We start from the raw sequence: 26476 nt of genomic DNA, 5'->3' as shown, positions 1-26476 counted from the left end.
AGGGTGAAAAAGATAAACTGTTTCGGCAATCTATGATTTGTATGAAAAATGGCGCTGCTTGCATATAAAATGACATCAATGGCGAAAAGGTCTATTGAATTCTGATTTTGTTCAGCTTTTTCAGCTAAACAGGCTTTTAAGACAAAAAACAAGGACAAAATTTTGAAGGGTCCACTCTTCGTTCTCATGTGGCACTTACCCGCTGGTCGTTGAGGTTGATTCCCCTGGATTTTGCTTTTTAAATGTTTATACTTTTTACTTTTCAATCATTAGAAATTCAAGTACCAGAATGGGAATTACCACCAGTCGATAACGAAGGTGATGATTTGTTAACTTTTTACAAAGTCCATAGCGAGATTATGTATCGGAGATATTCTACGGCTACGGTTGAAGTGGTGAGGGTAATGGCGAGTGAGGCAAGTAATGGCGGGTGAAAGCAAGTTCGATATTTGACGTACGGCATTATGTCGACTTGCTTCTACGGTGTTTTGGTGTTTTTCCCGTACAAAGCAAAGTAGACAACGACACGACCCGTACGGGCAGCCCCGCAACCGTAGCCGTAGAATATCTCCGATACATAATCTCGCTCATGTTACGTTCTTAACGTCCATTAGAACAACATTGTGTGTCAAATGTGTGTAGATAACTATCAAGAGGAAAAATTTCTTGATATTCCAATGCAAAAAAATCCAAAAATTTACAAGGGGGAGAGTCGCTTATTACGCACTTGAGATTGAGAGATCTGAGCGTTTTTTGAGAAACTTTAATCCTACGGCTGGCAAGGTTCAGATTTTCTAGGGGGTTTGGGTTCGATGAAAAAAAGCTCATGTAACCGTGACAATTTTGAGTACTGATTGAGGGTGTGAAATAGTGCTAAGGATTTTTCGTAATCATTTGCAAATTTCGGTGAGCCTTAACAAAATATTATTTGTACCATGCCTGTTTGTTTGTCCCAAAAATTTCGGGTCAGCCTGGACACTTTAGAAATTTGGCACACTTATTCCTTGGGTGTATACCTGTGAGCGTTTTTTTTGTCTTTGTTTTTGGAGTTGGAGGCCTAGAACAATTTTCCCACTATTCCTCGATTGGACCCGGGAAGGGGACCTTGAATAGTCGAGCCCAGTGCGGTGCGCGCGTTCCACTTTTTGGAAGTTTCGTTGTTTTTACTACCTTATCGGCCCTTTTTTATATAAAACTTATTGGCGTTATTTTTAGGCTCGTGGCGTAATAAGGACCGGTGTTAAGAGGGCCGGCGTAAAAAGGGCCAAAATTTTGCAATTTTTACCTAAAAGCGGCGTTAATTTTTAACCATTTTTTCTCAATGGATTTTAGGCACGATTAAAGGATGTAAACTATTCATTTTTGTTACTATATATCCAAAACTCAAAAATCAATGATTTTCTATGCAATTTTCAACAGTTTAATAATAAAAGATGATATTTTTACGTAAATTTTAGTTAATACTCCCTGTTTTTAAACCTGAGTAGCGATTTTTACAAGTTTTGGCGTTATTTACGGCTTATTGGCGTAATCCCTAAATTAGGCTGTGGCGGAATAAGGGCTGGCGTAAAGAGGGCCGATAAGGTATTTGAATATGAATTTAAGGTAAACAAACTTCGTTATCTTTTTCATTCATTTTTATTTCGTTGATGTCAATAGGCGAACAAGTTGGTGAGAGTATCCGCGAGAAAGAAGAGAAATGGACAGACCTGAGCACAAAACATGTTCGATAGATGGAAAACAACAAGGGTAAGCTACTGTTATACTCACCTTTTCTTGAATCTATATATTCTTCGTGACTTCAGTTGCTCTATTTTCGAATCTTTTTTGTCCCTTCTCATACGGCCGTAGGCTGTACGCATCCCCTCTGATATGTTTTGATATAGGGAATGCTAATCGTGTATGAAATTCCCGTTCGAGAGTTACCCAAAATTTGTTTTAATCCATGGGATTTTTTCATTCAAATTCAATGAAATTTTATCTCTAATATAAACACTTTAACTAATCAAGCTAATCAAGTTTCTAAAAATAAAAAACTCTCGAACGGGAATCCCCTATATCAAATCAGCCTAATATTGCCGCTCAACCAAACGATCGACATAGCCAAAACATAATGAGATTTTAGTGTATTCTAACGTTTTTCAGAATTTAAAGTTCGGGCGAGAATAGATATTGTAGCACTTCCACTTTCTTTCATTGAATATTTCGATTTTGGATGGGTTCAGTGGCTTCTAGGCTATATTCCAAGCCTTATTGGAGCAAATTTGAGCTTTGAAATCCTGAGATACTAAGGTCGTAACTCATAAGTCTCATGTTAAAAACTCAGAGTTAAAACTCTACTTTCCAACTGTAGTTTAACGCGCTTAAAATCATTTGTGGTGTTTAAATTTTCACCGGGAAATACCCTTTGTCTCAAATGTTTTGTCCATGATTGTAGATAAATTATCAATATTTCGAGGGAGCCAAATATATTGTCCATCATTTCAGTTAGATATGGTCCCTTTCAAAACAACAGACATGAGGAATGTTTAAAATTGTGGAAAGATTTTCAGGCTCTTTGTTTGTCTCCACAATAGGGTCTTCCTGGAAAAAATTGAATATGGGGGGATGGAGGATATAAAATTTACCCCCAATGTTGAGGATATTGGTTTTTCGAAGTATCGAACCCCCTGGATATCCTCTCTTATAAAGATGCTTTCCCCTGGATATCGTATTTTTTACACTTGAAAAGACACTTTACCCCCTGGATATCCACTTTTGAAAAAAAATTAATAACCCCCTGGATATCCGATATCCTCAACAGGGGCACGGACTATTTCTGGAAAAGCCTAATATGGGCTATATTTTTTTGGAAATTTACCTCCGGACATTGTGACTTTTGACAGCAGGTGTAACCCCCCCCCCTTGGACAAGCATCAGTTTACCCCCTGGACATTCAAAATTACCCTCAAACAGAGCAAAGTTACCCAAAAATAGAGCAAGTTTACCCCCTGGAAAAAGCAAATTTTGTAGATTTTTCACTATTCTCCGGACACTTTATCCTCCATCCCCCATTCACGGTAAAAGCACCAAAATAACGCCATCTGTTTCCCCCATTTACGGACATTTTCTGGAAAAGCCCAATTATTGATAGCTTTTCTTGGCTCTGATTTCATTTGGTGTACCATTTAGTACAATTATTTTAAATATAACCAAAAATATATTACATTTCTTAAATCATAGTACATTATAAGTTAAATCCGAAATTATGCAAATAAATTCATTTATTATGTTACAAAATAAAATTAATATTAAAAAGGAGTTTTTTGGGCTTTCGAAACCAGAATATTTGCCAAAAACGTTACTTTTTTTGTTTTTGTTTGCTAAAACCTCTAAGAAAATGAAAGAAATTAGTTGAAAAAGGTACCGATTCGCGAAAACGAGAATTTTACTTCGAACTTTCTTTTGATGTTGATGGCAGCTTACCACAAATTAAGGCAAACCGTAGAGGCAAATTTCCAAAATTTCGATTTGTTCACCCCTTTCGAAACTTGTAGACTTTCCTTAATTCGAACTGCTATACTTATTCCCAGTCCCCGTCAAGGAGAAACCCATATCAAATGCTTTCTAAAGTTCGAATCTTTCTGTTAGTGATTGTCAACTGTGTTTGTTTGGTGGTGGAATCAAAATTTTAGTTCAATTTCCTTTTTTTTTTGGCTGAAAAAAAGGAAATAGCACCAAAATTGTTGATTGGAGTTATGTAACTGCTTCGGGTAAGCCGCTTTATTCTTTGTGTTGTCTTAACCGCATTGCTTTATGGGTATCTGTGGGTTTTGTTTCCAGGTCGCTCATCAACGTCTGATCAATCTTCATTTTCTCTTCTAACATTTTACAGACCAGATTGTCTTGTTCAGTTTTCATGTCCACAAGTCGTTCAGACATCGAATCTAATTGACTTTCCATTTTACGGACTTCGGCTTCTAATTTGGTTGCGCGCGTTTCCGTTTCGGCATGCTTTTCCCTTAGCGTGCGGATTTTTTCTTTCTGCGCATGCTCTCGTTCCTTTATATCTTCCTGTAACTTCAACATATTTTGCAGACGTTTCGTAACATCCGCGTGCTCGCGCTCCAAACATTTAGTCCGCTCCTCTTCCGCATCGCACAGTTGCTCCTCATGACGTAATGCTTTTTCGGCTTCCGTAATTTCAGCTGCAGTTTCGCTAGCCTTTGATTTCAAAGACTTGTTGGAAATCAGTAAATCACCATATTCTTCTTTCAGTTGTTTAGCCTTGAAATTCTCGTGGATATCATTGACCTCAGTACGCTCCTTGAACTCATCAATACAATCAGCTTCGATTTGTTGTTGTCGAACTTTCTCGCGTAATCGTTCGTTGTCGAGCTCTTTTTCACGTAATGTTTCTTCCAATGCTTGTAGCTTTGCGTGCAACTCTAAAACGATCTTCTCTTCCTTCTCTGTTTCCGTGTCTGTCACCTTGGATCGGAGGGAAAGATAAAAAGATTTAATCTTTAGAAAGAGTTATACTCAATAATTTGTAGCAAGCTTAAGACGCCCTGCAGATAGGCGTGTAATTACATCTTTATTTTGTCTTCATTTCCGATGAACAACCAGAGGTATCTTCTGGAAGATGGTTAAAAAATAACAATAACACTTTTTTTATAAGAATGGTGTTTTTCCAATTCATCATGAATGTTCTTTAATTTTTGAGAAAAAATCATCCTGAAATATTCTTAAGGTATTCTTAGATTTGGATCTAAACCCAGCAAAAATCTAGTATGTAATACATACTTCAAGCGAAGATTTGACATTTTTGTGGAACCTTTTAGCATTCCTGGGGATTAATTGGCAATTTGATGGTAAAATACTCTATAAAACTGACTTTTCTTAGGTTCAGTTACCAAATTCCATGACGGTGGATATTCTTACCATATTCTCAATTTGTTGGCCAATTTCATCATAAATATTCTTATAAAGTATATTCTTATTAAAAAAGCGTGTATATGACAATCAGCTATCATACCAAGTTTTATGAGCAAGTTTAAGAAGTCTGTCATGAATTAATTCTTAGAAGATGACGTCATACCTGTATTTTTCCTTTTAACTCGTCTTCTTTTTTGTGGGCAGTCTCGATTTGATCTAGTAGTGTGTTGATTTTCACTTTCAATACGTTCTCCATATCCTCACGTTTCGCACACATCTGAAAATGATAATATATATATCCTTTTTCATCTTGTGTTTCTCTGCACAATTAAGAGTGCTCAATACTTGAGTAGAGCTTGTTACAATGTAGAGCAATTTAGAGCTTGCTACATAAAGATAAAAGAAGGATATTTCTATATCCTTTTTCATATGGATACAATTTTTTTATATAAGGACGTCCACAATTGAAGCCTTCGGATGATTTTAACTTTTTAAGTTTCAAGTCTGAAAATGTTCCTAATTTCATCATTTTGTAAGTATTTTTGGGCAATCTTTTAAGAAATTTGATGCTTTCGAGTCCATAAAACCTTAAAATGTTCTTAACTTGTTCTTGTATATAAATTGTTCTACTAAAAAACGGTTACCTTTTTAAGAAAATGACTCAAAACTTTGGCAAAACCTAACAACTACAATTCGAGCCTGCTCTTAAGAAAGTACAATTTCGAAGCCTCTATTTCAAGTTGAGGCTCAGCCAATACACCTTTCCCGAATTGTTAGGTTTTTTTCGAAGGTCTTCAAACCATATTGAAAACTATATATTTGTATTCCTCCTATAATGACAAGTGCATGCTGAAAATTTGACCTCAAAAGCTTTTTTCTATCAATTTTTATGACTGTTTTTGTTCAAGGTGAAATCCCTTATAAAAACTAAAACATACAGCCCGGCCTCGTTTCCATGTAATTCTATTGTTTATAAAGAAATTTCAAATCAAAATAACTCAAGAACTGGAAGTGCTTTTTTCATAATTCTTTTTTTATTTGTTTAGTTTTGCGACATACAATTTTATGAAACTAAATAGAAACATTCAAACATTAAAACAAAAAAGTCCAAAAGCCTAAATAACAATTCGGGAAAGGTGTATAATCAACTGATTAAAAAGTTCTTATAGGTTTCATTTTTAAGTCAATTTTTTGTCTCTAAATTTCTAGGTTTTGTTTTCAAATTTAATTCGCTATGTATGCCTTTTTAGAATGATTTCAGATCAGGTCAACTGGATTTCTAAAGGATAGAGCATTCATATAACCCTAATCTTTATAGCTTTATCCCAAATTACCATAGCATTGAGAAAACAAGATAATACCTTTTTTGCGATTTGAAATTTCCAAAAAACGCAACCCTTTTCTTGAATTTCAGCCTTGGTTTAAAATCTCAGCTTTATTCCACGGCCGAAGGTAAAAAGAAAATTTCGTCTTATTTTTCCTCTGCTTCTCATACTCATTATTTTTTATTTTTGTTCATCTTTTCGTTTTAATCTTCCTAATTTTGAATAATTTATAATTTTTCATTATTTCTCTCCTCTTTCTTTTATATGCTTCTTCAGTTCTTCCTTGATAATTTTTTCCACTATTTTATTCATCATTTCTTTTGTTGTTTTTATCGACTTTTAATCAATACGAGAATAGTGCTTTTCTCTCTCTTTCTTAGTGAAAAATCTCTCGCTTCTCGTTAAGCAGGCTCATTGGCTTATTGCAGTTACCGTATTTCTTCGAATAAACCCCTTTCTTTTAAACAACCCCGCTCGAATAAACGCCCTTACCTAAAGGAAACATTTTCAATAAACGCCTCCTCAACGCCGCCTCTCTCTCTTTCTTAGTGAAAAATCTCTCACTTCTCGTTAAGCAGGCTCATTGGCTTATTGCAGTTACTATATTTCTTCGAATAAACCCCCTTCTTTTAAACACCCCCTCGAATAAACGCCCCTCCCTAAAGGAAACATTTTCTATATACGCTCCCTCTCTCTCTTTCTTGGTGAAAAATCTCTCACTTCTCGTTAAGCAGGCTCATTGGCTTATTGCAGTTACCGTATTTCTTCGAATAAACCCCTTTCTTTTAAACAACCTCCCTCAAATAAACGCCCTTACCTAAAGGAAACATTTTCAATAAACGCCTCCTCAATGCCGCCTCTCTCTCTTTCTTAGTGAAAAATCTCTCACTTCTCGTTGAGCAGGCTCATTGGCTTATTGCAGTTACCGTGTTTCTTCGAATAAACCCCTTCTTTTACACACCCCCCTCGAATAAACGTCCCTCCCTAAAGGAAACATTTTCAATAAACGCTCTCTCTTTCTTGGTGAAAAATATCTCACTTCTCGTTAAGCAGGCTCATTGGCTTATTACAGTTACCGTATTACTTCGAATAAACCCCCTTATTTTAAACACCCCCCTCGAATAAACACCCCTCCCTAAAGGAAACATTTTCAATAAACGCCCCTTCGAATAATTATTTGAAACAAGTAGCTGTAAGGTAGAAATATGCGGAGGAAATTCTAGGTGATATGTTGATAATAGCACTTTTCAGTATTCAAACTCGTTTTGACCCACTTTTATCTTTGAAATGACATATTTGTAGTACTGAAGACATAAACACCCCTTCTAAACCCCCCCCCCCCCAAAAAAAAAAAAAAAAAAAAAAAAAAAAACGCCATTAACCCTTTCCATGCCCTTAGAAAAAAATGGCAAAAAAATTGACATAAGTTTTCGAGATCTGGTAATTGTTCTCGGCGGGAAAAAAACTAACTTGAGCAGCCTAAGTATATGTAATCACATGATAACGAGTGCAATTCGAATATAATTGCAAGAGTGATTTTTTTGTTATTAATTTTCCGAGTCCGAAAGGACGAGGAAAATTCGAAACAAAAAAAATCACGAGTGAAATTTTCGAATTGTACGAGTGGCTTTCACTACTTTTTCCCAGTTAGGAAAGTAAATTACAGAAATTACACTGAGAGTTTTATATTTTATTTTAGTTTTTTATTTTAGTTATATATTTTTATTATTCTCTTCTCTTTAATCTTTACGTCTTTATTGGACCTACCCCGGTGGAGGTCCTATAAATTAACCTGTGTCCGTTCGTCCGTTCGTCTGTTCGTTAGTTATTAGCTTTCCTCATGATTGGCTCGTTAGTTTTTTCTGATTTTTTGCACAAAGATGCATAACTATAAACCCTCGAATGTGACGGAGCCCGATTTTCAAAAAAAAAAATTTTGGGGCAAATTTGGGCCAAAAAACGGCTAAAAAACGGGTTTTTTGGACTTTGTGAAAAATTAGGTCGTTATTTTTTTCTGATTTTTTGCATGAAAGTAGGGTACCATCGTAGGTAAAAATTGGTTTAAGCAGATTTTTGCAAAAAAATTTTGTTGGCTCAAAAAACGCATGTTTATCTATAAGAATCACTATTAATAAGCATACATCAATGTTCTTAGTCAAATAACTCAATTTTTTTATGAGATAGATGTTTTTTTTTCTCAGGAGGGCTTACTTTTAAAGAATATGTGTGTTTCGACATGAAATTTTGGTTGCTTGGCGTGTTTTCATAGAAAAACTGGCCAAATTCGATATTTTATTATAAGCACATTATCAATTACTTAGGTATTAGCTTTTCTCGAGATTGGCTCTTTCATTCTTTACGATTTTTTGCACAAAGATGCATAACTATAAACCCTCGAATGTGACGGAGCCCGATTTTTGGAAAATAATTTTTGGGCAAATTTGGGCCAAAAAACGGCTAAAAAATGTGTTTTTAGGACTTTGTGAAAAATTGAATCATTAATTTTTTTTCTGATTTTTTGCAGGAAAGTAAAGTACCATCATGGTAAAAGAGGTTCAACAGATTTTGCAAAAAAATTTTGTTGGCTCAAAAACGCATGTTTATCTATAAGAATCACTATTAATAAGCATACATCATCATCAATGTTCTTAAAATTACTGAATTTTTTGATGAGATAATGTTTTTTTGCTCTCGAATATGAAAGAATATTTCAAGAGCATGAAATTTTGGTTTATAAACGTGTTATTTTATAAGAAACAAACAACTAATTTTAATAGATCGTCACTATTAGTGTTCTAAATGATTGTTTAATGGTCACTCTCACGTAGATATCAATTATATATATGTGTTAAATGCATAACCAGGTAGGTCCATAAAAGTATCACTTGTTTTATTGTTGTTTATTGATTTTTTTTCTCACAAAATAAATTTCGAATGCAATTAAAACGTTCGATGCAAAAAAAATGTAAAAAAAACATTAAAATCAATTTTGTAAACATTGGTGCCGCATTGGAGAGTGTGATTGACGATTAATTGCTCTCTACAGGATGCAATTAACGATTGATTGCTATCTTTGAGGGCGTGCCGAATAAGAAAAAATAACCCATCGTGCGATTATGGCTGTAATGGCATGTATATTTGTCATCACCAGTTGTTAGCTGCCAGCACACGTGTCAAATATACCGGACTTAAAAACCTTTTTTGATAACTTGAAAGTATGATTGTAAAGTTTTCAAGGTAAATTCTGAGGGGACCACAGGATCTGTTCGAATTAGGTGAGTTTTCGAATTATAGGAGTTCAACTGTACACTGGACATCGACACGGAAAGGGTTAACTCGGGTAAGTTATGGCATGTCTCAAAAACCTGAAAATTACCATAATTTTTGAAGGCCATTAGCCGGCAGAAAATGGGGAAACCAATGATTTGCTACGAAGGGTACCATGATGAAGTTTCGCTGTAGGGGTGTTACCTAATTATTTACGCCCTTATTTTTGCGAAAAACCGCAAAAACCAAAAAGTGCTGACGTCAGCAAAACTTGTTTTTTAAATATCTCCAGTTTGGCTAATGGTAGAAACATGAAATTTGGACCAACGTTGAATATTATTAAAAGGATCATTTTATAAAAAAAAACTTTTCGAAATTTTGCTTTCGTCAGCAGAAATCAACAAAATACGAAATTTTGCAATAAAGTGCTGATGTCATCAAAATTTCAAATTCTTCCTGGAGATGGTGCTTATTCAATGGGGACGCTTATTCGAGCGGGGTGCTTATAATATTATTTAACTAAAAGGGGGGCGCTTATTCGAGCGGGGCGCTTATTCGAGGATTTACGGGAGAAAATGCCCATTTTAAGCCTGAAATTCACGAGCCTTAGCCAAAATTTGCTGGGATGCTGATTGAACCTAACTAATGTTTAAACTTGGAGCAAGAAGAGAAGTGTAATATAGTCGAGTGCTGGAACGCCAAGGGGATAATCAGTAATCGTCCGAGTTACGGAAATTCAAGTTATAGAGAGGCAGAATAGCCTAAGAATCTTCTCGACGGACCAGAAAAATCGTTGAGTTTATGAAGATAATCGAGTTGAAGAGGTTCGAGTTATGGAAAGTCGACTGTAGTCGACAAAGAACGGCGTGAGCGAACGGTTTCCTTGTGATCTTTGGCTCTTCCGGCGATTTTTAGAAAGTTCCCTCTACAAAATCAGTTTCATTGAAAATTGAACCATGCTTAATCGTGGACATTTTCTTATAAATAATCTTTTTGTTTTGAAAAAGCAAAGATTCAAAAATTCAATGAAAATCTGCAAAAAGGCGGTTTCCGGCATATTTCCGTTATTTTCGACCGGGAAAAAAAATTCCTTGAAAATCGGACTATTTTAGACATTGCTAATACGCATCCTAATGAAACTAATGATGAAATCTCGAGAAAATGCCAAAAAAACGGTTTTCCGAAAAATTGCAAAAATTTGCTTAAGCCATCTTTTACCTATGATGGTAACCTACTTTGATGCAAAAAATCAGAAAACATTAATGATGCAATATTTCACAAAGTCCAAAAAAACCGTTTTTAGTCGTTGAGCTGAAAATTTTTTTGCAAAAATCTGTTTGCGCCATCTTTTACTTACGATGATACCTACCCTACTTTCGTGCAAAAAATCAGAAAAAACTAATGATCTAATTTTTCACAAAGTAGGCGTTTTTTGAATATTTGTGTTTGGACATGAAATTTTGGTTGCTAGACGAGTTCATATAGAAAAAGTGGCCAAATTCGATATTTTTTTTATAAGCTTATTACCAATTACTTAGTTATTAGCTTTTCTCGAGATTGGCTCTTTCATTCTTTATGATTTTTTGCACAAAGATGCATAACTATAAACCCTCGAATGTGACGGAGCTCGATTTTCGGAAAAAAAAATATGCGTAGATTTCAGCCGAAAAACGGCTCAAAAAGGGACTTTGTGAAATATTGGATCATTGTTTTTTTCTGATTTTTTGCATGAAAGTAGGTAAAAGATAACCTGAGATCAGATTGTGGTCGTTTTCTGCCCACCACGCTGAAGCTCTAAAGGGATGGGTGAAAACATACAATCTGACGAATATGCAATCTCGAAATCGTAAGGACCGCGTTCGTCTTAAAGGACTGGGGATGACAACAAAGTTACGTGATTGTGTTTATGAATAGGGTGCCGTATCAGTTTTTGACTTTATGGCGCACAACAAGATTCTTGTTGTAGAATTTTCCGCGGGAGGACTATTTTCCTCAGATGTATAATTTTCAAGCGCCTTTAGAGGTTTACCGTGCGCGTAAGAAAATTATCAACATCTGTTATCAGGTTAGTAAAAGATGGCTCGAGCAGATTTCGGCTCAAAAAACGCATCTTTATCTATAGGAATCACAATCACATGGAATTATTATAGACACTGGAAAAACAACGGGCTGATTTTTGCCAATTTCTCATGTGCAAGCCTTGTCCGCAGTAATGACATTATTGTTCACCCTCCTACCACCATTAAATGATTTTTCGTAGCATTTTTAATTGCATTTCTCATCAAAATACACTTATCCAATTCCCAAATGAGACTTTAAGTTCTCCTCAGAGATTCAAACTCATCTAGTTAATTACTAATTATACGTCGTTATGACGTTTTAAATTTCGAGAATGATGCAAAAACATACTATGTATAAGAAATTGAATATTGACACCAGAAATTTTTAAACTTCAACCTCCAAAAATCCACCGTGCCACCACGTGCCACCAAAAGATTTTCATACCACAGTGGAGCTATGAGACTCACGTCTAATATATGTCAGTCTCAGCTCTTCTCCGAGAAATATTGGAAAGATAATCCCAATTCAAAATTTCGTGTCATTATAAGCATTTTGTCTGATTTTACTCGTCTGATGATTTTCTCACACCAGATTTCATAAATGTGTTCGCTTGGTATTCTAGTATTTATTTTCAAACTTTTAGCCAGCAAAAGTGCGATCAGAAAAAGTTAGAGAACTTTTTAGAAATAAGAGTATTAATCATTTTTCAAAATCAGAGTCCTTCGAGCCGCCATGACAGTTGTCCTTTGCGGACAAAGCTTGTACATTGATTGTTTTCTGAAACAATAGAAAAACAATACTTCGCTCTCCACCGTTTCATTCGATGTTTATCCAGAGTCTCTATAATAAATCCATGCTATTAATAAGCATACATCAATGTTATTAGCCAAATTACTCAATTTTTTGATGAGATAGATGTTTTTTTTGCTCACGAAGTCTTGAATATGAAAGAATATTGTGTTTGAGCATGAAATTTTGGTTTCTGAACGTGTTTTTTATAAGAAACAAACGACGAATCTTTATATACCTTAAGGGAACTTATTTTGGTGGGAACTAATTTTGACGAGTGGCAAAAATCTTGAACATTTTTAATTTTGGCGAGAACTTATTTTGGCAAATGATTCTTTTTTTTAATTTTGGCGGGAACTAGTTTTGGCGAATGGCAGCTTAAATATGTTCTATTTTGCCTTATTTGAAGCTTTTTTTGTGAACTCAAGAAGTTATTTAGGCTAATTTTGGCGAGAACTTATTTTGGCAAGTGAGCAAAATAATTAATTTTGGCGGGAACTAATTTTGGCGAATTTTGTCTAGGTTCGCTGAATTCGCCAAAATTAGTTCCCGCCAAAATAAGTTCCCTTAAGGTATCGTCACTATTTGTGTTCTGAATGATTGTTTAGTGTAGATATCAATTATATATGTCTTAAATCAGGTAGGTCCATAAAAGTATCGCTTGTTTTTTTTAATCCGACTCGGTCACATTTTGGGCATTGTTAATACGCATCTTTGTGCAAAAAATCGGAAAAAGCTAATGATGAAATCTCGAGAAAATTCCAAAAAACGAGTTTTTTCCGGAATTCGAAAATCGGGCTCCGTCATATTTTGGGTATTGCCAAAAATCAGAAAAACTAATGAGCCAATCCCGAGAAAAGCTAGTATGTAACAGACGAACGAAGCCAATTAATTGATAAAAAAATTAAAAGTAAGTTTCTTAACCAGACTGTTTTTGTTGCAAAAAGAAGTGACCCTTAAAAAGTGGTAGACCTTTTATAAATTGCCATACCAAGTAGCATCATATTTCAACCCCTTATGACGTTGTTGTTCTATTGCGTAAAATTTTGTATGCTTTTTTCGCATGTTCAGAAGTGTTCTTGCGTGAGGTATTGTACGGATTTTTCTGTAAACGAAAGCTTTTTCCATTTATTGTCGGAGAGTTTTAGTCAGTGTTTGGATCATCATGAATTTTCAATTTTTGATGCTGCTTGGTATCTTTGGTTTTCAATGTAAGTTCATTTAACACGCTTTTTATACAAATAGATACACATTTTTAATTTATAAGCAGTCGAGTTGCTAAGGGTCCAGCCCAACCTCGATCCCTGCGTATTATCAGCTTTTTGATTCTTACTGATAGCGCTAGATAATACCCTGGCATTGGCTGGTTTTCGAACGCGAAAGATTACGTAATTCAAAAACAAAACGTCAGATTTCATTCGCTCTTCTTTTTTGAGATCGTTGCATTGCAGTGTAACTTTGTAACGTCAGAATATTTCATGACGTATTGTTTTGAGAAGTTCCCCCTCTCAGAGGGGGAACTCTCGCATCAGCCAACACCAGGGTATTCTCTGGCGTCAATCAGTAACGTAAATAAAGCCTGGGATACACGGGGACGAGGTTGGGTCCAGCCCTGAAAATGGCCAAAAAATTAAGCAACTTCGCCTTAGCAGCCTAGCCCTGAAACTGAGCATGAACCGGTAAAGCAACCGAATATACCTTAAAAAGAGACATTTCCGGCATTATTTGGCATTAAAATGTGTACCGATGGTATTCGAATACTATACTAGACATAAAATGAGATAAAAAGCCAAAATCTTTGAAGTTGCTAGGCATTTTTGACTCAAAATCCATAAGCAACTTATTGGCCGAAATCCAGAAAATCCTTAGCAACTCCAGCCCTGAGTCGAAAATTGGGGTTGCTTCATGGCGTTCTAAAAAAAAGTATATTACAGTCAACTCACTCTAATTCGAACCTCTATTATTCAAATCTTTCTGTAATTCGAACTATTGGAAGCTGGAATGTGGTTTTAAATTATATTCTAAATTAAATTAAAAAAGACCTTTAAAGTTTGAACCTTTCTTTAGTTAAATTTGGATCGGCCTTTTAAAAAGTTATAAAAGAAAATACGAAAAAGATTGTGTTCCAAAAAACCTCACGATTAGGTTGAAAAAATTAATCATTATAAAATATCTTTTCTCCTCTCTCCATGTTTAGGTAATGCCGATAACACCTACGGCCTAAGTTTATTCTTTAAACAGGAAGTAGGCTTCAAGGCTATTCATTGTACTATAATACGGATACTTGATAATACGGAAGGGACCACCAGCCAGTATGAGATACGACCGGATTACATCGGAGCTGAAAAAATCGAAAAAAATATCTCAATGGAATTCATTTCAACAAATTATTTAAACATGGGACATGATTACACACTAGACTGTATGCTCAATGTCAATTGGTGTAGCCTGGATGTCAATGATGGTCAGGCTAAAGTACGGTCTGGTGATTTCAAATCAACTGAATGGACAAGTGTTTCTGGGAGGTCGAGAACAGGCAAATGGCTAAATTACAAACTCAAGATTAACATGGAAGATATTGCTTAATGGTTCACTTGATTACATCTGTCAAAACTCACACAATGAAAATTTATGTGCTCGCTTTGTGAATGTTAAAGCTGAATTGAGCAATGCCAATGGGCTGTTCCATTAAATTTCCATACAGGGGGTGGACGAACCTTTTTAAGGCAATTAAAGATTCTTTGAAATATGTGGATACCCTCTGGAAAATGCCAAAATTTGTAAAAGAAGCCTTGGAAAAATTCTTTACATTCCTTAAAAGTGAGGGTGGGCGAACTAAAATCAGTCTTTTACCCCCTAGAAATTTTAGAATAAACTTTTACCTCCTGGAAAAATGAAAAAATACTCCTTCATTCCCCCTGGAAATTCTTCTCCGATTGCCCCTTGTTCGTCCACCCTCCCTTCTATGGATATAAAATGGAATGGCTAAAAATGTTGCTTATACCACTTGTTCTTATGTTGTGACTATTTTTTTTTTTAAACTGGTATTGTAATTATTTGATAATAAGAGTTTCAATATTTTGGCATTACTTATTATGTGATGGTATACAGTGGTCTACAAAAAGAGTGATGCTACAGGCTAAACTCCGAACCCCAAAAAGGGGTAAAAAAATACCGAATTTGAAAGAAATGATTGATGCCGTCTGATTTGAGCATGAAATTCTGAGTAAAAAAAGTACACCAAGCTCTGTAACGCTCTTTTTTGTTTCCATAAAAAGTTTTGCCAAGCCTCATCCACCGGTTTTTTTCCTTTCAAAAAAGCTTGAAAATCTTATCTACTTTCGAACTGAAAACGTAAAAGCAGAGCTACACGCTTTTTTCTTATAAGAAAAATTTTATAAGAACACGAGGCTTAAAATTGACCAAAACCTAAGAACAAATTAAGAATAATCCTAAGCCGCAGATTTCAGAGAGTACTGATTTTAATAAGACTTTCAACACATTTTAAGTTACGAAGCTAAGCGTAAGAACATCGAAAGAACATTTTCAGCTTGAAATTTTCAAAAAATAAGAACAGCCCAGCCTGAGTCAAAGTTTTACTGCTTCTTATACAGAAAGCGTGTATTTGCATATCAGACACCCGAACTCTCAACATGGTACTTGGTTTAAGGGCAAGTAATTTGATATTGTTGAGCAATTGTAAATATATTGTTTTTAGGGCCTTGAAGGTATATATTTTGGAATCCGTTTGGAATCACTTTGGTTACGCAATTTTTTGGACCTACCCCGGTATAAATTAACCTTTGTCCGTTCGTTCGTCCGTTCGTTCGTTATTAGCTTTCCTCGTGATTGGCTCTTTCATTCTATATGATTTTTTGCACAAAGATGCATAACTATAAACCCTCGAATGTGACGGAGCCCGATTTTCGAGAAAAAAAAATTTGGGGGCAAATTTGGGCCAAAAAACGCTAAAAAACGGGTTTTTTGGACTTTGTGAAAAATTGGATCATTAACTTTTTCTGATTTTTTGCATGAAAGTAGGGTACCATCATAGGTAAAAGATGGCTCAAGCAGATTTGTTCAAAAAAAATTTGTTGGCTCAAAAAACGCATGTTTATCTATAAGAATCACTATTAATAAGCATACATCAATGTTATTAGCCAAATTGCTCAATTTTTTGATGATAAAGATGTTGTTTTGCTCACGAAGTCTTGAATATGAAAGAATATTTCAAGAGCATGAAATTTTGGTTTCGAAACGTTTTTTTATAAGAAACAAACGACTAATTTTAATAGATCGTCACTATTTGTGTTCTGAATGATTGTTTAATGTCACGCTCACGTAGATATCAATTATAAATGTGTTAAATCATAACATAGGTCGGTCCATAAAAGTATTACTTGTTTTCTATCATGATCATGACCTTTTAAGAAGACCATAAAATAAAGTAAATACGTACTATACGTGGGGTAATCAGTATCTGTTCGGATATCACCTTCCAGGCGGACGTCTTTGTTACTTTGAGATATCGATTCGTTTTGCTTTAAACTGCTTTTTTATTGCAATTTCCCTTTCCTTTCATCTTCTTTTTCTATTGAACTTGTAAATTTAGACAATGACCTCTTTGAGTAAATACGTGCTATGCGTGGAGTAATCAGTATATGTTAGGAGATCACCTTCAGGGCGGACGTCTTTATCATTTTGAGATATCGATTCGTTTTTCTTTAAACTTCTTTTTTATTGACAAATAGAATAACCAGAAGCATTTTTGTTTTTTATTAAAAACTATATATTCGGCCTCACTCACAAGAGGTCATCGTCAGAGTAAAAATCTAATACAGAATGAGGATTCTAAAATCAAAATTTACAGAAACAAGCTAATTAAAATGTTATAAAAAATTCATTTAAAAAAACAATGTGTAAAAATCTAAAATGATACCCATGGGACGCTTAACTGAGAAAACGATGAGACTAAATCGATAGCACAATAAAAAAGGGTAATTAACAAAGGAACTACCTTAAGTGGATAAATTTTGGCGGGGATTAAATTTGGCGAATTTGGCCAAAATCCGCCAAATTAAATCCTTGCCTAAATTTCCAAATTCGGCAATTCGCCAAATTTAACAAAAAGAGAATTATGTGAAAAATCACAACTTTTTAGTATACTTTTGAGTAATTTTCACCCATCTCAATGTGACAAAATTTCCGATTCGCCAAATTAAATCCCCGCCAAATTTTACGAAATTGATCTATCGCCAAATTAAATCCCCGCCAAAAATTGTTTTTTGGCCAATCGCCAAATTAAGTTCACGCCAAAATTTATCCACTTAAGGTATATGTCTATGTCGTAAAAAGTTGTAAAGTTTTGAATAAATTTTGAACGTTCAATGAAGGTTTTTGTTCAGTGATTAACAAAGCTTCTGGTAATTCTCTAGTGTCATTACGTTTGAAACCTTTCGCAATTACTTCAACGTTGTCCATAGTGATCGGTTCGTGTCCGCTGAGTGCTGAATGTCTGAAAACGGTCGAATTTGTGTCTCTGCCACTATGATCTAAGACCCTTTCATAAATTCGTCTTTCAGTTTCCCCAATGTAGGTTTCTCCACAATCCTCTTGGGGGCATAGTACTTTATACACTACATTGTTTTCGTGTAAAACCGACGTTTTATCTTTAATATTAAACATTGATGATAACCTTGTACTTTTGTATGCAATTTGTGTTTTGACTTGTTGCGTACCGACAACGTCTTAAAGTCTTATTTAAGGATTTTACCAGAGTCTCACCCATTGAGTTTCAAGCCCGAAGGGCTAGAGGTCAATCTCTAACCTTTCTCAGGCAAGAAAAATTGAAGCCTTAAAATATGCGCCGTATTTTTGATGACGGATTGAATCTAGCAATTCCTTTGTTTTCGAGTGATATATTTTCCAAAATTAAGCGGTAAATTTTAGTTTCAATCTGTCATTTGTGTAAAAACCAGGCGGGTCGCTCAAGGCCGCGCAACTTTGGTAGGATTTGTTGGCTTCAAATCCTACCAAAGAGATTGACTTCTAGCCCTTCGGGCTTATACTTCATTGGTCTCACCTCGTTTTCCTCTCACCTCTTTTTTATTGCAATTTCCCTTTCCTTTCATCTTCTTTTAAGAATTTCAGAATAGCTTCTTCTTAAATTTTTGGGATGAGATGGAGTTTTTGCAAGCTCTCATTTGACTTGGTTGGTCGTTAACCAGTAATAAAACAATTTTGTTACTTTTTCTATAGAAGGTGTCATTTTTATTACTTCAAATGACCAATTATCAAAGTATCTTATAAAAACTCTATCTCATCTGAAATTGTTACCATTTTTTCCTTTCCAATTCAAAATTTAATAGTAAAATGTCAAAGAGAAAAGGTGATGAGAATAGAAGATTTCTTCATCTGTTATAGCATCTGCTACCGCGTGTTTATTTCGAAAAAAACGGCAGTCCTGTGATTTATGGTTGGTGTATAGTTTAGATCTGTCGAAAAATGGATAAAACGATAGATATTTGCAAATCATACGTTATTAATCATTCTTAATAGACTAGAAAAATGTCATGCGACGCAATCTTAAGCACGTCAAACTATGGTTTTGATGTGGCAGCTACCATCCTTTTTGGTTTGTCAGCAATTATTACAACCTTGGGAAACACTTTTTCTTTGATGGTTCTTTGGCAGCCGTCCCAACGATCAAAATCAAACAAAATTCTAACATCGTTAGTAAGTAGTGATTGTTTGGTTGGTTTGTTATCAAATCCCATGGCCATATTGATGATGTGGACTGGTCTGGAAATTACACCTTCAATTTGTAGAACAAACACTATTGCACTTTTCTTTGTTACCTGGTTTAGTTCTTCATCAGGCTTTACAATACCTTTTATTACCTACGATCGGTATACAAGCATCACAAAACCTTTCAAATACCATGACATTATCACTCATCTTAAAATCAATCTAGTTCTTGTGACGATTTGGGTTGGTAACTCAGTAACGGCACTTTTAAATGCATTCAACAAAACATTTTTACTGTATTTTATTAACATTGGTTCTGTCATCGCATCTACCATCTTGTTCACTGGATATTATCAGATCTGGAAAGCCGTCAAGCAACGGCAAACAAACATCCTATCGCTTAGTAGGAACGACCAAGAACATCTACGGACCCATATCCGACTCTCTAAGAAAATCTTATTACTTATGATCGCGTATTTTGGTGCTGCCCTCCCAGTAGTTGTTTATGCAATCGTTGTGTTGTTTTTTGATCATTTTACACGCCCTTATCAACCGTACTTGTACGTCGTTGGGATTTTCTTTTTTCTTTTTAACTCTTGTGTGAACCCTTGCATTTACATTTGGAAAGATCTTGAATTCAAACGAGCGTATAAAAGATTTCTTCGTAGGAACACAATCTTTGCTTGGATTTTCAACGGTGATACGGTCAATCCAATAACAGTAATTTCTTGATAAATCAACTTTACTCAAACGATTTGACATGATTCAAACTGCATTCTTCCCTACAGTATTCACGTGGAAAGCCTACTAAGGGATGACTTTTGCATTTCCTTAGATGGATTTCACGGACTCTATGGTCCGTATATTTAAGCGTATATTTAAACTGTGAATTTCATTTTATCTAACGAAAACATAGATAGACACTAGGCTATGGTATATGTAAACTATGCTAACTCCGATCGTCATTATTTATGTAATTCGAGGAAAAAAGCAAGTTTCTCCCATTTTTGGGAATTCTTGTTAGATCATCGCCCGCATATTGCTCAGTAGACGATGATTACACTAAAATTCGGTATATAAAATCATATAGCTAGTTGCTGTAAACAGTAAACAGTGTAAACATTGTTATTCAAAGCATACTATTTCCACACTTTTGAAACTAAAGAAAAATAGTTCAGGAACTGTAAGTTCGGGCGAGAATTGCTATTTTAGTTTAGATAGAGGTTTCCGTTCTAGCCTAAGAATATCTTTTCCTAACTACAGCACCTGACCCCGAGAATGCAGTAAACCCCGAGAATGTAGGTTTCTCATTTTTTAGCGTTGTAGCCCTAACGATAGTTCAACTTCATAAAAAGTTGTATCAGAGCCTTCTGTTATATATTACTTATCATTTATAGACATAAAATTTAAACTTGAATTAGTTTTTTCCAACGGAAATCTGAATCAAAGTTGATCGGATACAACCTGAATTGAGGCATTTTTTAAATAAATCTTCTCTAAATCGAGATCTATTGGAATTAAGTTATGATGATAGGGTATTTTCTTACTCCTAATGAACAAGGGAAATGGGAAAAATAGTCCATTTCAAAATTTATTGTTCTAAGTCAGATATTTTGACGAAAATGTTTGACCTACTTTTTGGGGTTAGTTGACCTTCAATTTTGGGCCTTCATAATCCGACACAAAAAAGTTTGTCAAATTATGTAAAACTTATTTGTTGTATTTCATAACATGAAAGTACTACCTGAGAGATGATTGATGTTGACATTTTGAGCTTTTTCGACGTATCCCAGACCCGCTGGGACCCCACCCCAATTAGAAAACTTGCCTAAGTTTGGAAGAATAGAATTTCTATCCACATTGGGACTTTAATAGGAATCTTTGTCCCCGTTGTGAGAAAAGTTCCAACGGGGCTATGAGGCAGGGGTATAGTTACATTATTCACATATTTTAACAAAAAATTTTCAACCTACAAAATAAAAACAACTTTCTTGTCTCTTCTTTTCTTCCTTTCTTTTACTTTTCCTCATTTGTAGCACATAAAATTAATATCTTAGTTAAATTTTTGTCAGAGTATATTTCTAAAGTATGAATTTCTCTTAGAAATTAATAATTTCAGATGAATACTGAAATTCTGCTCTCAACAACCAAATCTTTTCACCTACATTCTGGGGGTTAAAAAGCGAAAAAATCCATTTTTCAGAATAACAAAATACTCTTTAGAATATTGTTTTGGCACAAAATATTTCTAAAATTTGCTGTTATAATTAATCCATTTGAAAAAATATCAACATTTTACTATTACTAGATTTAAAACCATAAAACCAAACCTACATTCTGGGGGTTATAACGAAAATGGGAGTCAACTTCAAGGACCAAAAAAAATAGCCTATCTATCAAAAGTAATAAAACTAACCCCTGGGAAAAGATTTTGGAGGTTCAAAATTTCATTGAAAACATTCATTGTTTTTAAAAATTCAAATCTACATCTTTCAGGTCTGATTCAAATTTCACCTACATTCTCGGGGTCAGGTGCTGTAAGATCCCCACAAGCACAAGTAAGTCCAATTAATCTGCCTACATTAGTTTTTTGCGATATTTTGCACATAGATGCACATTAGTACTGCCGAAAAGCAGTCGAAAACCGTTTACCGAAAAATAATTTTTTACCGGTCTATAGAACCGGAAATGTGCCGGAAATCGTCGTTTTTTCATATTTCCATCTCATTTTTTCAACATATGCAATCGTTCTTTACAGAAAAAGGTCTGTTATCATGATGCCCAAAACTTAGCATTGTTTGTTATCCAAAAAATCATCCTTTGAATCCGGAACTGAACACGCCGAAAACCGGCATGAACAGCTTGAAAATCATCTGAACAGCTGAAAACCGGCGTAAAAGAGGTTTCCCTCGTTTTTCAAGTTACACTCGACAGATTTTCATGGTTTATTGCACAATGATGTAAAATAGCAATGCCCAAAATGTGACGGGGCCCAATTTTCGAAAAAGAAATTTTTCTGGCCGGTAGAACCGAAAATGTCCCAAAAAGCGGTTTTTTGAGATTTTCTCGAGATTTTATAATTAAAGTCTATTCACGATAAGTGTGCACTCTTTTTTCATTTACCGATAACTTTTGAAGGAATTCTTCAATCTTTATAAATTTGGTATCATTGGAAAGATATTAGTGAGTGGAACAATTTGAAATGAAAAAATTTTCAAAAAAATTCTAAAAATGAAGATGAAAATGAAGAAGAAAAAAATGAAGATCTTGTAGAAAAGTGCTATAACTACCATTTTCCGTGAAGTGAATCCTTGATCATCGAACGTCATTATTGTGAAAAAACTTCTCAAAAATAATCATTCAGTCAAAAGATATCAAACAAAGTTATAAGCTGATTGACGTCTAAAAACGCTGTTTTCTGCAGTTTTTTGCTGTTTTTTGGGGTCAATCACTTATTAACTTTGTATCATAACTTTATATTGAATAAATATCTTAATGAAATTTTTTCACAGTGATGATCTTCTAAGATCAAAGAATCTCTCCAGCGAAAATGAAAGTTATAGCAGTATTCTACAAGATCTTCATTTTTTTCTTCTTCATTTTCATCTTCATTTTTGTAATTTTTTTAAAGATTTTTTTATTTTAAATTGTTCCACTCACTAATATCTTTCCATTGATACCAAATTTATAAAGATTGAAGAATTCCTTCAAAAGTTATAGGTAAAAGAAAAAAGAGTGCACACTTATCGTGAATAGACTTTAGATTTTTGTGATTTTTTGTTCACAGATGCACATTAGTACTGCCAAAAAGGTGCCAAAAACCGTTTACCGAAAATTAAAAATTTCCGGCCTATAGAACCGGAGATGGTCCGGAAATCGTCGTTTTTTCATATTTCCGACACATTTTTTCAACTTAATTTTTAACAGGATTTCGGGATTTTGCTTAAGATTTAAGCATGTAGTTCATTTATGAATTATAACCCTAATTAACATAAAAATGAAATCAATTTTGTTCTTACTTCAGTTTTAATTTATTTCTGAATGATTAAACAGTGTCAGTATTTTTTTGCTTTTAATTTAAACACTGTTTGTCTCTTTCAAGATCTAATCACTTTTATGCTGTGTGGATTTACACCTTTCATGTGTTAAAGAATTTATTGCCGCCTTAAATTTTCATTCTTTCATCATAATGTTCATACTTAGATGCAGATGTATTACCCGGTAGGTCCATAAAAGTATCGCTTGTTTTTTCAAAAATAACTGATGATTTTTAAAATAGATTATAATATTATAAACACAACAAATCTTCTGATAGAAATTATACTTGCCTTTTGTTTTTTCTCCACCTTTCCTTTTGATTTTTAACACCCTTTCCCGCCCTTCGGGTCAGTTATCAAAATATCATCCTGGAGTTATTCTTATGTCTATCTTTTCATTTCGTTCATTTTCACCCTGATATTTTTATAAGATCTATTCATACAGGAATCATTAGCCTGGGAATCCAAGCTCATAATTTTAGAAAAAACAAAAAATACCTCACCTCACAAAGTTCTAAAATTATAGAGCTTGGTGCAGGTAGATTAGTCTGACACAGAATGTTATAAACAGTCTGTGTGTGAACCCTTGTTGACAGACTTGCTGAACTTTGGAAACCCAGGCAAACACACATAATCAACTTACCATAAAAACTCTTTCACAAGCTCTAAAGACTTTCAAAACTAATAAAAACCACATCAAAAGATCAGCCACATGTATTTAGACTTCCAGCCAAGTCAGCTTTTTCCATAAATTATGCGCGCGCATCGAAATTATCAAAATGCGCGCGAAAGTACTGCTAAGTAATACGCCGAAAGCTACCCAATCAGGCCGAAACTGCATTGCAGGGAAAAATCTCCCTGCAGGCGAGTTACCTGCACTCAAGCGTTAAACCAGCAGCAAAAATATCATAAACTAGACTGTGAAAAAGTTTAACGCTTGGATTCCCAGGCTAAGGAATCATCTGATTCATTTGAAACATCTCCTTCTCACAGACCTGGTAGGAATTTCGAGACGAGATTGAGTTTTTACAAGCTCTTATCTGATTATTTGATTTGGTTGGTCGTTAACCAGTAATAAAAAAATTTTGTTACTTTTTCTAAAAAACGCGTCATTTTTATTACTTCAAATGACCAACCATTAAAAGTATCTTATAAAAACTCCATTTCATCTGGGAATTTCAGCCATTGGGGGTTGAAACTCAATGGGGATTGATATTCTCATGTTTTTCATGACTGAGGGTTTTGAATTCCATTGTTTTCAAGTCAGAAAATGAAGTGGGGAAGGAAAAAATAGCATAATATTTTGCAGGTGAGGTGATTTTTGACTAGATTATTTTAGCAGGGGTAAAAATTGGAGTATAATTTTGCATTGGGGATGATATTTTGGTCAATTTTTCCAGTAGGAAAGGGTCCCACCGGGTCTTTGAGAAAGGGGGTATTATAAAAAAGTGTAAGTAGGCATTACGACCTTTTCGATTGTTTGGAATATTCTTGCAAAAAATTATAATCTCATAATAAATTCTAAATGTTTCAAAATTCTAACGTTTTAGAAATGTCTTTTTAAATGCTTTCCGATAAGATTGACTGAATCCGAAATATAAAAACGGATTAATAGCGCTATTCGCATATTGAAACAAATATCCCATAAAATAAGCAACACGTGGCATATAGTACTGACACCTGATAAAATACGGATGAAAAAACGCGAAAAATTGTACAACGTAAACTGGTAGGAAACATAACGCGAAAGTTAATACGACAGCGAAAAGCATTTTTATGATGCGAGTGTTTCGAGTATTGAGTTTTCGTTGGCTCTGTGAAGGTTGTCTTGAATTTGTTTTCTGACTTTTAAGTCTCTTAGTTGATTTGTGTATACTGATCGATCGATGTTTGCTCTTCCGACTTCCATTAATACTTGAGTTGTCATTTTTCTGGTCCTTTAATTCGTCTTCCCTAATGCTCCTGTTTAAATTATCAGCCAGTACCTTATTTCTATTTTCACTTGTTACCGGGGAATACCCGTCACGTCTGGGAGTTGATTCCCTAACAGAAGTAGTTTCCACACCTTGTTCGTTAAGTCGTTTGGTTAACGCCCGATATTGTTTCGATAATTTACGAGCGATGGCCCAATACATCAACCCCATTAAAGTTAAGGGTAGTGCGTACAAAAACATAAATAGAATGATAGTATAATGTTTAGGTGATTCCTTGACATCAAAAGGTGAATCCCATCTTTCAATACAAATCATTCGTCCATCAAAGGGGATTACTTTTTGTATAAAAACAGTCGGTGACGAGAAACAAAACGCGGCCGACCAAATCACGCCGACAACTTTCGGTAAATCCGACAATTTCATGAATTTCTTATAGGGCATGGTCACCGAGAAATAACGATCAATGGTGATAAAAACGAGTGTTAAAACAGTCGCTGCTACCGATAAATAGATACACATGTACAAAAACGAACACATGAAACCACCTAGGACCCAGTCTCCTTGATAATACACGATATCAATCACCTCGTGAACATTGGGCACTAAAGTGATTAGCAAATCAGCAAAAGCAGCGTTACAAACAAGAATATTGGTGAAACTACGCATGCTCGGAACTTTGTATACACACAATATGACAGCCGTGTTGCCTAGCAATGATAATAAAATAATAAGTGAGAACAAAGTGATGCGAACGATGTTGAAGAATGAGGAAGGCTCTGCTTCAGGTACGCAGAAGGTTGAGGAATTGATGTTGGATGGTGTGATGGTAATGGTAAGGTTCTCCATATTGGTGCTGCAGTCCTTTTTCTTTGGTTGTCTTCGTCTATTTATTCACTTGTTAACAAATCTAAGAGAAAATACAGATTTTATATTAGATTTTGCACAGTTTTACTATTAAGGGGTTTAATTTACCTCCTGAACGAATTTTTCCCCTTTACGGTATTTTATCTGTCTCGTTTATCATTTTCATACTTTCTGTGTAAACTTAGTTTTATCAAAAGAAATAAAGAGCCAAAATACGGAATAGAAATAATATGTTAATCGGTGCAAAGAATCAGAGAAAGTCAATTTGTTGTAAGTAAGTAAGTCTGCGACCGCAGTCGGAGGCGACCCGAAGGCTCCTCTTTCGATTGCTATCTACCCGAAGTTAGGGGAGGGCGTCACTCTTTCTCCCTGAATTTCTCCACTTACCCTTGATCCTTCTCTTAACTGCTGAGCATCAAGAAGAGAGGCATCAAGTACCATTTTGAGAACCCCCGGCTTGGGGTTGAACCCACAACCTTTAATAACTACATCAGGAACTATCAAATTCTGTGATATCTAAGCCATATTTTTGATT

General features: G+C 34.8%; 3 protein-coding genes across 5 annotated transcripts in view; 1 reads left to right on the top strand and 2 right to left on the bottom strand.

The window, feature by feature from the left end:
* The window catches only part of LOC136820484 (anaphase-promoting complex subunit 13-like), a 34629-nt gene that overhangs the window by 746 nt on the left and 7407 nt on the right, over nucleotides 1-26476 (top strand). Inside the window, exons 3-5 of one of the 3 annotated variants that reach the window (XM_067078315.1) lie at nucleotides 274-318; nucleotides 1660-1749; nucleotides 25514-25594. In XM_067078315.1, coding sequence (XP_066934416.1) covers nucleotides 274-318; nucleotides 1660-1733 — 119 coding nt within the window. In that variant the 3' untranslated portion in view covers nucleotides 1734-1749; nucleotides 25514-25594. Of the gene's footprint in view, nucleotides 1-273; nucleotides 319-1659; nucleotides 1750-14556; nucleotides 15010-25513; nucleotides 25595-26476 lie in introns of those variants that run through there. The other 2 variants (XM_067077010.1, XM_067077673.1) reach the window with 2 other exon arrangements.
* Nucleotides 3146-6402, bottom strand: LOC136818461 (tropomyosin isoforms c/e-like). Its single transcript, XM_067075063.1, has 3 exons — nucleotides 6279-6402; nucleotides 5081-5194; nucleotides 3146-4470 (listed from the first exon to the last, which is right to left on the bottom strand). The coding sequence occupies exons 2-3, from the start codon at nucleotides 5192-5194 to the stop codon at nucleotides 3763-3765; spliced, it is 822 nt and encodes a 273-aa protein (XP_066931164.1). The 5' UTR covers nucleotides 6279-6402; the 3' UTR covers nucleotides 3146-3762.
* On the bottom strand, nucleotides 24622-25942 carry LOC136819484 (cholecystokinin receptor type A-like). Its single transcript, XM_067076053.1, has one exon. It carries the CDS (start codon nucleotides 25921-25923, stop codon nucleotides 24682-24684), a length of 1242 nt encoding a protein of 413 aa, XP_066932154.1. The 5' UTR covers nucleotides 25924-25942; the 3' UTR covers nucleotides 24622-24681.

The sequence above is a fragment of the Clytia hemisphaerica genome, unplaced genomic scaffold, assembly GCF_902728285.1.
Source record: "Clytia hemisphaerica strain Z4C2 unplaced genomic scaffold, Clytia hemisphaerica genome assembly, whole genome shotgun sequence".
NCBI lineage: Eukaryota > Metazoa > Cnidaria > Hydrozoa > Leptothecata > Clytiidae > Clytia > Clytia hemisphaerica.
This window is presented reverse-complemented; position numbering and strand designations above follow the sequence as displayed.

Excerpts from the sequence above, each read along its gene's own strand:
- LOC136818461 (XM_067075063.1), bottom strand. The coding sequence starts at position 5,194 with ATGTGTGCGAAACGTGAGGATATGGAGAACGTATTGAAAGTGAAAATC. Across the intron at positions 4,471-5,080 it reads AGTTAAAAGGAAAAATACAG|GTGACAGACACGGAAACAGA; the intron begins GTATGACGTCAT and ends CTCCGATCCAAG.
- LOC136819484 (XM_067076053.1), bottom strand. The coding sequence starts at position 25,923 with ATGGAGAACCTTACCATTACCATCACACCATCCAACATCAATTCCTCA.